At 37.8% G+C, this 15,156-nt stretch overlaps 1 protein-coding gene across 1 annotated transcript; it reads left to right on the top strand.

The window, feature by feature from the left end:
* Positions 1 to 6,401: 6,401 nt before the first annotated feature.
* LOC135152408 (uncharacterized) lies at positions 6,402 to 11,090 on the top strand. The gene is made up of 2 exons (XM_064092656.1): positions 6,402 to 6,532; positions 9,146 to 11,090. The coding sequence occupies exon 2, from the start codon at positions 9,724 to 9,726 to the stop codon at positions 10,786 to 10,788; it is 1,065 nt and encodes a 354-aa protein (XP_063948726.1). The 5' UTR covers positions 6,402 to 6,532; positions 9,146 to 9,723; the 3' UTR covers positions 10,789 to 11,090.
* Positions 11,091 to 15,156: the final 4,066 nt, after the last annotated feature.

Genomic DNA, 15,156 nt, shown 5'->3' with positions numbered 1-15,156 from the left:
TTCGAAGATGAATCAATTTAATAAATAAATTATACAACTAATTTAATTATTTTGATTAGTGAGATAATTAAATAAATACTTATAAAATGTATATCTTCATCAGCAGAGACTTCAGGCTTGATTAAACTTTGTAGATCTTTGTCTTGATTGAACTGCCACTTGTAGTTGATGCAGAATACTTAATTGAAGTAGCTGACACACAAATGTACTGTCTGGTTCATCTGTATCTAGCTGAATTAAATATTCTTTATCAAATAAACATTTGAGATGTGGCTTGTTCGTCGATTCTTTGTCTTTGTAGTTCTTCTTCATTGGTAACAATAGTATGGAATCTTCTGAATAAATAAAGTATTAAAACTTTATACCTTCTGGACTTCTGGACGTGCTACAAAAGATTATTTGTACACTGAGGCTTGAACATATTAATGAACTTCTTCCAGTGGTGTGCAGCAGCATCCTGAAATTCTTCAGACATATAATTTCAATAAATCACTTGACGTTCTTCGTACGGATTCCTTCAACAGTACTTGCTATTTACCTTGCTTTCTTATCAGAGTTGAGTTGGTACCTCTTTAATTACAAATAGGCTGAACATATGCCTTTCACTTTGTCTATTCGTATCGAATCTCCAACCTGTAGATTCCTGTATTATACTTACGTATTGTTTCCTGTCTTTTGTTGTGTTGAGTTATTGTAATTACATTTACGTTACATTATGCTTTACATAGGATCTGCAGAAGCATGTTGTAAAGAGTAGGGGAAATACATGTGCAGTTGTGGTTTCAATATCACAGTAGCAGAAAAAAGGTATATCTTCTTATAATTTCAAATTGGTTTGATTTCACAAGTGTTACTTAAAGCCTGCATGCTATCTCAATCTGATTTTACTATCTTCCTCTTCTACCATTGTTTGTCCTAGGTACAAATTCGTTGTTCTCGCTGGAGACCAAACAGAGGCACTGTTGTTTTTTCTTTTCAGCACGGCTTCTAGACGCATCATTGGACAGAGGGCAACCAAGCTTGCTTTTGATAATCTGCAGGTTTGTCTGGAACACCAAACTGCTGCATATCAACTGCAAAATAGATTCATTTGAGATTGTATGTTAAATCATTCATTGTGTTAAGTAGTTTATGTTAAATGCAATCGGATATTATTATTACTAATGAAATCTTTTCATCTCTGCAGGAAGATTCATGAATACTTCCTGGACTGGTTAGCTTGGATTTAGCAGAAGTGTTTAGGACAAAGCTTTTTGTTTGTTTGTGAATGTAATGTTAACTTAGGGACTTCATTGTGAAGTTTAGGAATATTGCTTTGTTCCTCTCCTTCTAAATTGGATTAGTCTCACAATTTTGATTTGTTAATTCCATCTATTATGCACTCTATTTACTGTACTTTATAAGTGTTAATATATTTTTAAATCGGCATATTAATTTATGATTGTGATACCTGTTTATAAATTATTTATTTGCTGCTTATTACGAGAAGTAGTCTGTATTCGTAATATTCGTTACTGAAATATTTTTTGGTCATCATCGAACATCGGTTGAAATTTATAAAAAATTGAATGTAACTTGAATAATTTCCGTGTGCGAAGCACGGGCAAAAAGCTAGTTTTACAAAAGAGTCGTCAAAATTATTATGATAAACATCATAGTCATTAATTTGCACCTATTTGTATATTTAGATTTAGATTATAATGATTTTTTTATAATTAACTTTTTATATATTTTTGTATGGAGCATCTTTTTTAATATATTTTTTTAGTAATGGAAAAAGAGACAAAGCCAAGAGTATGAATGAAGTTTGAAAGAGGTATATGATCAGTTCAGTCTTTGGAATTTTAATCGCCATAATTTCCTCAGTTCCAAGAAGCCCATTTGCATACACACACAGTCACACACAGTCAAACCTAAATCGTGAGATCCCTTTAAACCATGTCTGAATCAAGAAGCAGGGGCAAAGTAGGGTCTTCAAATGAACAAGGAAGCATGAAGAAGAATGCATGCATGAGTGTATGGAGTGAAGAAGATGATGTGTCACTTATGCAAGGCATGATTGATTATGAGGAGCAGAAGCAAGCCAGCCCTTATGATGATTTGGGTAAGTTTCTTGATTTTGTTAAGCCCCGTCTTCATTTTGATGTTCAGAGAAAGCAACTTACTGATAAGCTTTGGAAATTGAGGAATAAGTTTGTTAATTCTAGTTATAATCTCTCCAAAGCCCACCATGCAAAGTTGTTTGAGCTTGCCAAATTGATTCAGTCATGGGGGCATGGTGAGAATGTAGGTCTGGATTGTGGGAAGGGGGAGAATGTTGGTAGTGGTGATGATGGGAATGGTGGAAAGGAAAAGAAGTCGAAAGTAGGTAGAAATAAGCAAAGGGGGGAGCTTGTTGTTGATGGTGGTCTGAATGGTGAAAAGGGTAATGTGGGTGTAGATGGTGATGTTTGTGTTAATAAGGTGAAAAAGAAGAAGTTTGTGAATGAGGATGGTCAAATTGTTAAGGAAAATGAAGGGGTTTCAGGTGTTGTTAAGAGCGGGAAGAAGTCGAAAGTAGGTAGAAAGAAACAAAATGAGGAACTTGTCGCCGATGATGGTCAGATTGGGGAGAAGGATAACGTGGGTATGGATGATGATGGTCACGTTAATATGGGTATGGAAGTAGTTAAGCAAAAGAGGAAATTTGCGAATGAGGATGGTCAAATTGTTAAGGATAATGAAGGGATTTCAGGTGTTGTTAAGAGCGGGAAGAAGTCGAAAGTAGGTAGAAAGAAACAAAATGAGGAACTTGTCGCTAATGATGGTCAGATTGGGGAGAAGGATAACGTGGGTATGGATGATGATGTTCACGTTAATATGGGTATGGAAGTAGTTAAGCAAAAGAAGAAATTTGTGAATGAGGATGGTCAAATTGTTGAGGAAAATGAAGGGATTTCAGGTGTCGTTAAGAGCGGGAAGAAGTCGAAAGTAGGTAGAAAGAAACAAAATGAGGAACTTGTTGCCGATGATGGTCAGATTGGTGAGAAGGATAACATGGGTATTAATGATGTTGTTCACGTTAATATGGGTATGGAAGTAGTTAAGCAAAAGAAGAAATTTGTGAATGAGGATGGACAAATTGTTAAGGAAACTGAAGGGAGTCCAAGTGTTGTTAAGAGTGGGAAGAAGTCGAAAGTAGATAGAAAGAAACAAAAGGAGGAACTTGTCGCCAATGATGGTCAAATTGGTGAGAAGGATAACGTGGGTATGGATGATGATGTTCACGTTAATACGGGAATGAAAGTATTTAAGCAAAAGAGGAAATCTGGATCATATCTTACAATTTCCAGAAATCAAAAGTAAATACAAGCAGCCATTGTTCCTCTAGCCTGAACTAATCTCTCCTTGGTTTCTTGGCTCTTGCATTAATCAGCTTTTGCTCTGCTTTTCTCTTTGCAGCTTCCTCCTCTTTCTTCTGAGTGAGCTTGCTCTCAATTTCTTCAATCCTAGCAGTGATGGTACTCAGTGCCACTTGCTCCAGTGTGTTCTCAGGTGGAGGTTGCTCTAGATTCTTCTTCATCTTCTCTAATGTTTGGACATGAACCATTTTCTTCAACTTCTTAAAGGTGACATTCATCTCCATTCCTTCAATTTTCATGATGATTCTTGATGGATGAGCACGAACCCTTGAAGTGTTATGGACAGTCTCTACATCCTTTCTTATCTCCAGAAGATCAATCAAATCTTTGAGCACACTCTTGTCTTCTTTCACAACTGATAACTTGACAGCAGCAACAGCACGAATGATTCTTTTGGAAGAGAATTTTACAATTTCTGTCAGTGGTATAGCAATGGCCTCAGAGTCTTTCTTCTTCTTGAATATCACAGAAGTAGGATTGTAAGTTACAACAGGAGCTTTTGGATTTTCAGGAATTTCAGGATTGAGTGGAGGCAGTGGATATGGTGGTTGACGATTGATTGTTGATAAGTCTAAGTCTCTCAGAGCAGCAAAGTTCAGACGATAGGCATATAGCAGTTCAGCAGTTAGTCTTCCCTTGCTAGTCCTTGAGCACTTCTCCCTGACTTGAGTTTCCAGATATTTCAGTATACGAGGATTGTATGTTGACAATGCTTCATCAGTGAGTCCAATACTCTGAATCATACCATCCTTGAAATACTTGATAACTGAAGGTTTGTCATGAATTTCAACTCCAATATCAGTGATCCATTCTTCCACCATATCTCTGAATACTTCATTATGCTTTCTGCCGGTTGAGATGATCTTATTTCTTACCACAAACAGCTCAGTTAAAGATAGATCTCTGAGAAACTGACTTGACACATGCTTGAGTCCATGGCCTTCTCTTTGTAGCTCAAATGATATGTTTACCATCCATCCTCTTCTGGGAAGAACAGCAACAGACACAGTAGAAATGATATCATTTAACACCTCATGATAATCATGTAAGTCCTTGTAATTGTTCCTGAAGGAGTCAAAGATATCTTTCACTTCGTCATCAATGTTTTCTTGAGTGACCTCTGGAAAATCAAACACAGATCTAGCAATGTCCCATTCAGCTCCATCTTTATGTAAGTTGGCAAGTCTCATTTCCCTTCGAATTCGTCTTTGATTTTCTAACTTCTCCCTTGCTCTCCTTTGCTCAGCATAATCCTTAGAAACCTCAGCAATGTCTTGTGGATTTGCAATTTCAAATTCTTGAGGAGGGAAGATGTCATTGTGATATGCAAGTTCATCAGCAAAGACTTCTTTGTCTGGGATTTCTCCTTCTTCCAGATCATCATCATCAATCATCCTTATCACCCTGTCATCCACAAACTCAGGGATGTATTCATCATGACTGTAACTGAATTGATGTTTAAGAGCAGAATCAATCAGTTCTTCAGACACCCCTGTGATCACCCTTTTTCCTTTTGCTTTTTCTGCTGCTCTCTCCCCCTCAGTTGAGTAATCCTCTCTGGAGGTTTGAGATGCCAGCAATTTAGCTTCAAGTGCAGCCAACCTTTGTTCCATAGTTGATTTTATTTCCACTAACTCCTCTCGTAGAACAAGATTCTCAGCTTCTAGATGTTGAACTTTGAATTTCAGAGCTTCAAATTCTGTCACAGATACAGTTGGAATAGCAGATTCAATTGAAGGTTGGGTTGATGGGTTCTCACTAGTTCGTTCTGCAGGTGTTTCTCTCATTTCACTCAACACTAGAGCACTCAGTGGGGCAGAGGGTTTCTGTATAACTGGTTCTGTAAGTGTTTCCCTCTCACTCAAAGAAGCTCCAGCTTCTGTGGATGTACCTGCAAGAGAAATCTTCCTAGCCTCTTCTAGAGAGGTCACAGAAGGTGCAATGAAGGTTCGTAAGCCTTCGTCCTCAGTTTCCTCGTCAGATGAATCTGAGTCATTAGAAACAAGTTGCCAACTACTTGAATGTAGTGAGTCCTTTGATGGATCCTGAGTTGGAATCTCAGGGTGGGTAGACACAGGGCTCGAAGGATGTGATCCTTGAATAGGCGAAGCACCCTGGTTTCCCACTGTAACACCCGTCAAAATTTTGGGTATGTTAAAAGTTTTATCTTCTAAAATATATTGATTTTGTGATTTAAGTATCTGAGAATTTGATTTATAGTTATATAAATAATCGATAGTGGCCGGTAAATTTGCACCGCTCTAGAAAAGCTACATAAATAGAATTTTAGATGGCCACGAATTATTTAAGTAAATTTTATGATAGTAACGAGTGCCAAATGAATAATAAATAATTGGGAGCGGATATTCTATACAAATACAAATTCCGCTATTTTAAATAAATGTATAGATATATATCGTGGTATGAGAATATTTTGTGAGTTATAAAATATATTCATATACAATTATATATATGAGTATTAATTTAATTAAGGGCCCAACAATTTATGAGCTTACCAGATTATTTATTAATAGGGCGCCAGTGTGTAAAATAAATATAAAAAGTAGATGTTTTGGAAGGTGAAGTATTTTGTGTGAGAATATAAAATAGAATTTAAAATATTTAAGTAGTAGGCTCAAAATGTTAATTAAATTGAAATAAGGAGAAAATGATTTAATTAATAAAATAGTAAAAGATATTTTGGAGGATAGTAGATATTTTGAGTAGAGAAGATATTTTGAGGAGAAATAGTATTAAATTTGTAATCTTTTGGTGGAAGCCTCAAGATTTAACTAATTAAATAAAATGAAAATAAAAGATATTTGTAAGTGAAAAGATCTACTAGAGATGGAGATATTTTGGTGAGAAAATATTATAAAATTATAAGATCTTCTAGTGGAAGCCTCTAGAGAATTAATAAATTAAAATAAAATTGTTGGAAGTGTTAAGAGTAAATAAAAGAAGGGAAGCTTGCATTTGGTGTGTATTAGAGAGAGAAAGAGGCAAAAGAGAAAAAAAAAAAAGAAAGAGATTTAGAGTGAGAAGGGGAGAAGATTTGTGCAAGGATTCAAAGGCTTGGAGTTATTAAGAATAAAGATTTGATTTTTAAAGCAAGACCAAGCTACAAAAAGGTAAGATTCTTGAGCATTTAAGTTCATTTGTATATTTGGATATAAATAAGAAGTGATCTGGTAGTAGATACGTATGTGTTAGAGGTTGCTTTAAATACACCCAAGAAAGTAGGTGGGGTTTGAATATTCTTGTACTGTTGTTGTTTATTTTAAATTATTACCATATTCATATGTGTATAGCCACTGTAAATTTTAGGAGTAATATTTGTAGGGTCAAAACATGTTAATCAACTATAACAAGATCTGTGAACATATTAGCAGATTATATATTTGTTATTTTGTTTAGTTGCTGTGAAATATCATGTGTATGTTTATGTATACGACTAAAACCAAACTAGGGTTTATACTTGATTTGGGGGCTTAGCAAACTGAATCTGTTGGTTGCTTGTTGATTGGGAGAATAAGGAGCTTAGAAGGAGAGTGGATCGGAAGTGGGGGAGACGCGGCCGGAGCGCGCCACGAGCGTCGCCGGCGACGGCTCCGGGCGGTGGTTTTGAAGCCATTACGGTGGCAGATTGCGTGGGAGGAAAGGGAATTGAAGGAGGAGGCTGGTTTATTTTGTTGGCTTGTATGTGTGCGTGTGTCTGAGCGTGTGTGTGTCGAGGTCGCCGGAGAAGGCGAAGAGTCGCCACCCCCGCTGGTGGCGACGGGAAGGCGCGGAACAACGCTCGGAGAGGAGCAGCGAGGCGAGAGAGATAAGAGAGGGAAAGAGAAGAGAGAGAGAGGAGAGTAGAGTTTCGGGGTTTGGCCGGAAAATGGAAAGGAGGCTGAGTTTCTCAAAAATAAATGGAGGGATGTATAGATCGGGATTCGGGGAGTTGATTCATGGTGGTTGCGCGCGATTTGCAGGTCGCCGGAAAGTTGCCGGACGGTGGCTGCCGGCGGCAGCCATGGATGGAGGCTTGGTGAAGAAGATGGAGCTTGGGGAGGAGATGAGGGCAATCCAGTAAATAATCTAATCAGATTTAATTAATAAGAGATAATAAAAGAGGGATTATAAAATATTAAAATATTATAACAATTAAAAGAAAAATCTGATTGGTGAGGGAGTTAGGAAATAAAAGAATTAAAGTTAGTGTAAAGAGGGGAGGAGTGATTTAAGGGACAATACTTAAAATAAAGAATCAAATAATAAATAAATTGTAGGAATATAAGTGTAATAGATTTATTAGTGAGAATAAAATTAATAGTTGGTTGGACGAATAAATTAAGAATGAAATTAGATTGGTTTTTGATTAAAAAGAGATATGGTAGATTTTAATATTAAACACAATTATATGACCCAAGTGACAAATCTTATATTTAAGGATAAAAAAAAAATTAATGAGATTAAATCATTCTAGTAACTGGAATAAATATGGAATGATTTAGAGTCAACATGAATATTCTAAGAAGAATATAAATAATGGTTACTTAATGTGAAGATTTACTAGTATGATTAATTTTGATGATATGAATTATTTATAATTTGAATGATGACAAGAGCCGTCGAGAATATTTTAAATAGACAAGGAATATTTTATAAGGAGATTTAATTTTTATAAATTTATTTTGGGAGCCTTATTATATGAATCAAAATCAAATATTTGGTCGCCATGCTAATATTTGAATAATACGATAATTAAAGTTGAATTGTGTGAATATTGGACTAAATATTATTATTTTATTTGCGTGAATATTTTAGAAAGGACTATTCCTGCATAAATTTCTTTTGGCAAAGGTGGGCCAGAAAATTGTAAACTATTTAAGCGGTATCGAGGCAAGTACTTCTTACCCTATATTCTCTTTATTATTTTTGTTGAATTATTTTTGTACATTTATAATTTTATTATTCATGATTTCTGCCCGACTTAGCTTATATTTTATTCATTATTCCTTATGAGCAACTAGAATCAGAAATCAGAATTTTGCGTAAATAAGGTTGTTTCTCTTTGTTCGGGAGCAACCATTTATTTATTATATAAATTAGGATTATTTTCCCTTCTTCGGAAATAATCACTTTAATTAATTCAATGGTCGATATATTGTTCATATCGACTACCTTCGCCCCTATTGAACGAGACCCGCTAGATTCCTTGTTCGAATCTAGGATTTTGTGATCACTTTCATCATTTAATTTTATTCGAAAATCTTAAATCCGGAGGATGTTATTCTCACTGGTCAACGTGGCTTGTGATCCACGGTGTTTATTTATGAACGAGATTTTGGTCCCAAGTGAGGACTTTTACGAATACGGGGAACGTCGGAAGAGTTCGACGATGGCCTCAGAGATATTCGTTATGCTAGCTAAAGAGGATAGGGCGTGCTTATCTCGAGCCGTGATCGGGTGAGGATAAGTTGCGCAGGAGAACGGTACTCGGCGGTAGTTGATCGCATCGCTGCTGTATCGGGGCGGATTTGACCAGTTCTCAGTAATTAAAGTTCTTTTTGGATTTTCATATCGAGATATGTGGATTTATTGAGATCTTTCTGAATGTGTGTTTCATTGTTTAAATTAATTCGGATATATTGAATATATTGTCTGTACCATGTCTTGTGAAAATCCTGTGACAGATTTTACTTGCTGAGCCATTAAGAGCTCACTTCTTGCCATTGTATATTTTTACTCAACAGTTAAGAATGAGGATGATGACCCGAGCCTACAATCGAGGCAGAGAAAAGGAAAGGAGCCTGCACATGGCGGGAGCAATTTCCAAGGATGCACCTGAACCTCGTAGCTAGCTATTATATTTAAATAAATACTGTATAACTTTTAAGTACTATGAAGTCCTGCGTGACTAGACTTTTGGGATATGTACGTTGTGGAGATGATCCAAGGACTTGTGGATTGGTACCCACTGAACTTATATTATGGCTCTATATTATATTAACGTATGTTTGCAGGTTGCGAAGCTTGGTACCGTAACGTCCTAAATTCACGAAAGGGTGAGTTTGGGGTCGTTACAGAGTTGGTATCAGAGCTGTAGTTATTATTACTAGGAACGAGAAACCTAGGAATATAACTACGTGGGATTAGAAGCGTATGATAGTAGAAAAAGCGCTTAGTCTATACATATATACGTATATACGACTAAGCTAGGGGACTAGCAACCGATAACCCCTATAAACTGAGACTTAGAATATATTTATATTTACACTTAAAAACTTTGGAACTTATATAGTAACTTATAGATTTTGCTTATGTTGTATAGATGTCTGACTACCGATCTGCCCGAGACCGATCTCCTACACCTTTCCCTAGGGAGGTCGTGGACTCTAGTTCAGACACTGATCCGACTGAGGAGTATATGGAGAGCGAGGACTCGTCCATTCAGGTTCTTCCACCACCGCCTAGATCACCACCAGTTGTGATCGATTTGACCGCTCCATCTCCACTTAGGGCTGAGACTGTGGATCCGGTTGATACTACATTGGGCATAGAGGAGCCTGTGACTTCAGTGTATGCTGCCCTTCCTGATCTTACCCAGGTGCCCACACTTTCGGCACCTTTGACTACTTCTGTGCCGGTACTTACTACTGAGAGTCAGGATGATCATGTTATGGCTGAGTTGGATAGGCACTTCCACCCCACACTTCCGGAGATTACTGCTATGATCACGGGTGTACCAGATGCCACTTTGCCGGCTTACGAGACCCTGACCCCTGCTGAGATTGGTGCTACCATTGAGCGGGTGCCACCACCTATCCCCACCACCACTGATCAGATACCACCTATTCATGTTACTGCTGAGCTAGAGTTGCATGTACCTCTTACCATTATTTCACCTATGCTGGGATCTTCCGGACCTGAGGCTCCGGTATGTGATACTGCTCCACCTACTCCTACCATACCAGTATCTGCTGTTACCACTGGATTGGGAGGGTTATTTGCACCCTTCCCTGTGACTGCTACGGGACAGATGGAGGACACTATTGCCACTGTACCCGCATTTCTGTTCGAGGAGCTGAGGTTGTCTTATGATGAGTTGTATGCTAGATACCACGAGGTTTTTATTACTCGAGATGCACTGTTGAGGATGATTGCGACTTCGAGGCCCGCTGCTCCTGTTGTTGAGGATGGTCTAGTTAGGAGGAGCGAGGTTATTGATGTGATGCACCAGACTGCTACTTCAGTGATCACCGGACTACAGAGTGCTATTGCTGAGTTACCTTCCAGTAGTGCCGGAGCTGTTGATCAGGGAGCTGTTGCTGCTTTAGTTGAGCTGACCAGATGTGAGTTTCTGAGCCGGGTGGATGAGATGTTTCGTCCACATTGACAGACGACAGATGATACTTTTGCTTTTGAGGGATGGCATATATAGACGACTGCGCATCTCTATCATTCAGGGAGTATATATATGACTACATATGGACTGACGCTTATATATTGGGAGATGACTACACGATGACTGATGGGATCGCATATTTTGCCTCTTTTGTTGCGATCTCGAGTTTATTTGACTCTAGATAGGTTGATGACTCTAGATATGGATGTAGTAGGATGATGATGACTATGTACCTATTTGATGATACTTTGACTTATTTTGGGATGTATTGCTACAGCACATTATCATGATGATTATATAATCATTCCTCGAGATATTACTGCTTTACCTTTGGCACATATTATAATTGATGATGATATTACTGTTGCATTTTCTTTCATGCATGATAATAATACACAATTCTTTTCATTTAAATGAGAGGATACTAAGAATTTATGTTTTCTATTAAAAAAAAAAAAAGAGGAAAAAAAAAAAAAGAAAAAGAAAGAAGGGGGTTTTATTTCAAGTTTCCATACATGTTTCTAAATAAATAAAGACGGAAATTTTACCTCGAGTTTCAAATGTCAAGTTTCATGTTTTCTTAAAAGAAAAAAAAAAGAGAGAAAAAGAGAAGAGCTAAGTAGTATGTTTTCTCTAATAATAAAAATATATAATTTTTGCAATTGTACCTATATCTACAATAGCATTTTCTCTCTAAATAAATGACTTTTGATCATAAAGGAATTTTAGAAAATATATATACATTCTCCAAAATAGAAACTATATTTTCAGTAATATCTATATATAAATATATATATATATATCTCCGTACTTATGGTGACACCAACACAATGATTTCCGACCACAAAAGAATTTTAATATATTTTTATATCTATGTATATATTTTCAGAAAGGAGTATATACATTCTTTTATATAAATATAGTCATAAATACCAAATTTATTTATTTGATTTTAAAGGAAGGAAGCTTTGATTTCAAAATATATACTTCCTGTTATATAAATACTAAAAAATATATATATATATATATATATATACATATTCATGGGGTTCATGTATTATGTATTGATCAATATAAGAAAAAGGAATTTAGTCTACTTATTTTGTGTAGTTTATATAGAGTCACCTATACACATACTTTTAGTTGTCAACATAAGCATGCATATGGAGGATTCTATAAATTAATGCCCGCACCTCTTATAAGGAATTTTGAGTATTTTGGACCCGATTGGAGTTCTCTTGCATATATATGGCTGATGTGATATAAACTGACTATCTGAATTGTTTTAATTCTAGAAAGAAGAAACCAAGAAAGATGCCACCAAGGAGAAGAGGACGACCCCGAATAAACCGTGCCCCAACCCCTGAGGAAGAACAAAGTGAGAACGCACATACCCAACAACCAAGCCAAGAAAATAACCCTGAAGGAGAACCCCGTAGAAATGACAATGACCCTGCAGCAATTCTACTTGAGTTTCTACGACAACACACTCAGAACCCTCCACCTGAGCCGAGAGCACCCCCGGAAAGACAGCCTAACCCTACTGTCACTTTCAAATCTTTCAAGACACTGAATCCCCCTGAATTTAAGGGAACTACTGACCCTGTAGAGGCCCGAGTGTGGCTTAGAGAAATTGAGAAGTACTTTGAAATAGTAGGAGTGGAGGAGGATAAGAAGACGATATTTGCGGCTTTTATGCTCAAGGGTGAAGCCAACTACTGGTGGGAAGCAAAGAGAGGAATGGAAGGCACGGCAACAATTCCGTGGGACCGATTCACTCATCTATTCCTTGAAAAGTATTACCCGAAGCACTTGGAAAAGCAGATGGAGATTAAGTTTTTGGAACTGAAGCAAGGAAACATGTCGGTGGCGGAATATGAGAATAAGTTTTCGGAACTTTCTCGATTTGTACCTCATTATGTGGACACAGAAGAGAAGAGAGCATGGCGATTCCAGCAAGGGCTGAAACCCTGGATTCAAAATAAGGTGGCGATACTAGAGATTACAACTTATGCAACTATGGTGCAAAAGGCAACAATTGTGGAAAATGGATCTGAGCTGTATTCTAAGGACAAGGGAGGAATAAAGAGGAAGTTCTCAGGAGAAGCTGAAGGTAGTGGAAGAAGGTTTGATGGTAACAAAGGAAGGAATGTATTTGTGAAGAGAGACAACCAGAAGGGTAATAGTCAAAGGTTTGGGAATCGAAACAATCGAGATGGAGGAGCTAGATACCGATCCCCTCATACTGCCAACATGATTAAAGGAAGGCCCCCAGCACCTGAATGTAAGACTTGTGGACGAAGACACGGAGGACAATGCAGACAGGAGAATGTGGTTTGTTATGTGTGTGGAAAGAAGGGGCATTATGCGACTGGATGTAAGGAAAAGGGAGTTACATGTTTCTCGTGTGGAAAGAGAGGGCACTATGCAAAGGATTGCCGACAAGCTGGTAAAGAGAGCACCACTCCCAGACTTATGGCACCACCACCAAAGGACAACAGCGAGCGGAACAACAACGCCACTGGTAGCAAGCCCACTAGTCGTTCTTTCAATATGTCTATCAAAGAGGCCATTGTGGACAATGATGTGATTTCAGGTACGCTTCTAGTAAATTCTGTGAATGCTTGTGTGTTAGTTGATTCGGGAGCCACTAGATCTTTTATATCAGAACGTCTCTTAACTAAATTGAGATTGGAACCACAACGATTAAAAGAAGAAATGATGATAGAAATTGCAAATCAAGAAGTAATACCTGTGAACCAAGTGTGTCCTAGTTGTACGATAGAGATTCAAGGAAGACTTTTCGAAGCGGACCTTATTCCTTTTAGACTTGGAGAGTTTGATGTGATTCTAGGAATGGATTGGCTAGCCCGTTACGAAGCGCAGATCAATTGTAAGACGAAGAGAGTTAGTTTAAAAGCCAACGACAACAAGAGGATAACCTTACGAGGTCAGAAACAAAATCGCAAGCTGTTAACTATGGCTCAAGTCACCAGAATGCTTCGCCAAGGGTGTCAGGCTTATTTAGCTCATGTAGTAGATACCGAAAAGCCTACGCCTAAGTTAGAAGAGATTCCCGTAGTGAACGAATTTGTCGATGTATTTCCCGAGGAACTGCCAGGATTACCCCCTGATAGAGAAGTTGAGTTCACCATAGAATTGGCACCAGGAACCGCACCAGTTTCCAAAGCTCCTTATAGGATGGCCCCTGTAGAGATGAAAGAGCTAGCTATCCAACTTCAAGATTTGTTAGACAAAGGAGTGATTCGACCCAGTGTGTCGCCGTGGGGAGCACCAGTGCTATTCGTCAAGAAGAAAGATGGGACTATGAGGTTGTGTATCGATTATCGAGAACTGAACAAGCTGACCATTAAGAATAAGTACCCCTTACCCCGTATTGACGATTTATTTGATCAACTGAAGGGAGCGTCTTGTTTTTCAAAGATTGATTTGAGGTCAGGTTATCACCAGTTGAAAATCAGAGAAGAAGATGTGCCTAAAACAGCATTTAGAACAAGGTACGGACACTATGAGTTTCTGGTGATGCCATTTGGACTAACCAACGCACCAGCTGCTTTTATGGACCTAATGAATCGAGTATTCAAGAAATATCTGGATAAGTGTGTAATAGTGTTTATTGATGATATCTTGATATATTCAAAGACCCCTGATGAACACACAGAACATTTGAGATTGGCTCTGGAGATTTTGAGGAAGGAAAGGTTATATGCCAAGTTTACGAAATGTGAGTTTTGGTTGGATAAGGTACAGTTTTTGGGACATATTGTGAGCAGTGAAGGAATCTCAGTGGATCCTGCTAAAGTAGAAGCGGTGGCAAATTGGGAGCAACCAAAGACGCCCACAGAAGTGCGAAGTTTCTTAGGCCTAGCTGGATACTATAGACGATTTGTACAAGATTTTTCTAAGATAGCCGCACCTTTAACCAGACTTACTCGAAAGAATGAGAAATTTGAATGGACTCCTAAATGTGAGGAGAGTTTTCAAGAATTGAAGAAACGCTTGATTTCTGCGCCAGTGCTGACCTTGCCAGATGAAACCGGTAATTTTGTGATCTTTAGTGACGCTTCTCATAAGGGACTTGGGTGTGTTCTAATGCAACACGGGAAAGTAATTGCATATGCTTCCCGGCAATTGAAAGATTATGAAACAAGATATCCTACCCATGACTTGGAGTTAGCGGCAATAGTCTTTGCACTTAAGATTTGGAGGCATTATTTATACGGAGAGAAGTGTGAAATTTACACGGACCATAAAAGCTTAAAGTACATTTTCACGCAGAAAGAACTGAATATGAGACAGAGGAGATGGCTAGAGCTGATAAAGGATTATGATTGCACT

Source organism: Daucus carota, chromosome 4 (genome assembly GCF_001625215.2).
Source record: "Daucus carota subsp. sativus chromosome 4, DH1 v3.0, whole genome shotgun sequence".
NCBI lineage: Eukaryota > Viridiplantae > Streptophyta > Magnoliopsida > Apiales > Apiaceae > Daucus > Daucus carota.
This window is presented reverse-complemented; position numbering and strand designations above follow the sequence as displayed.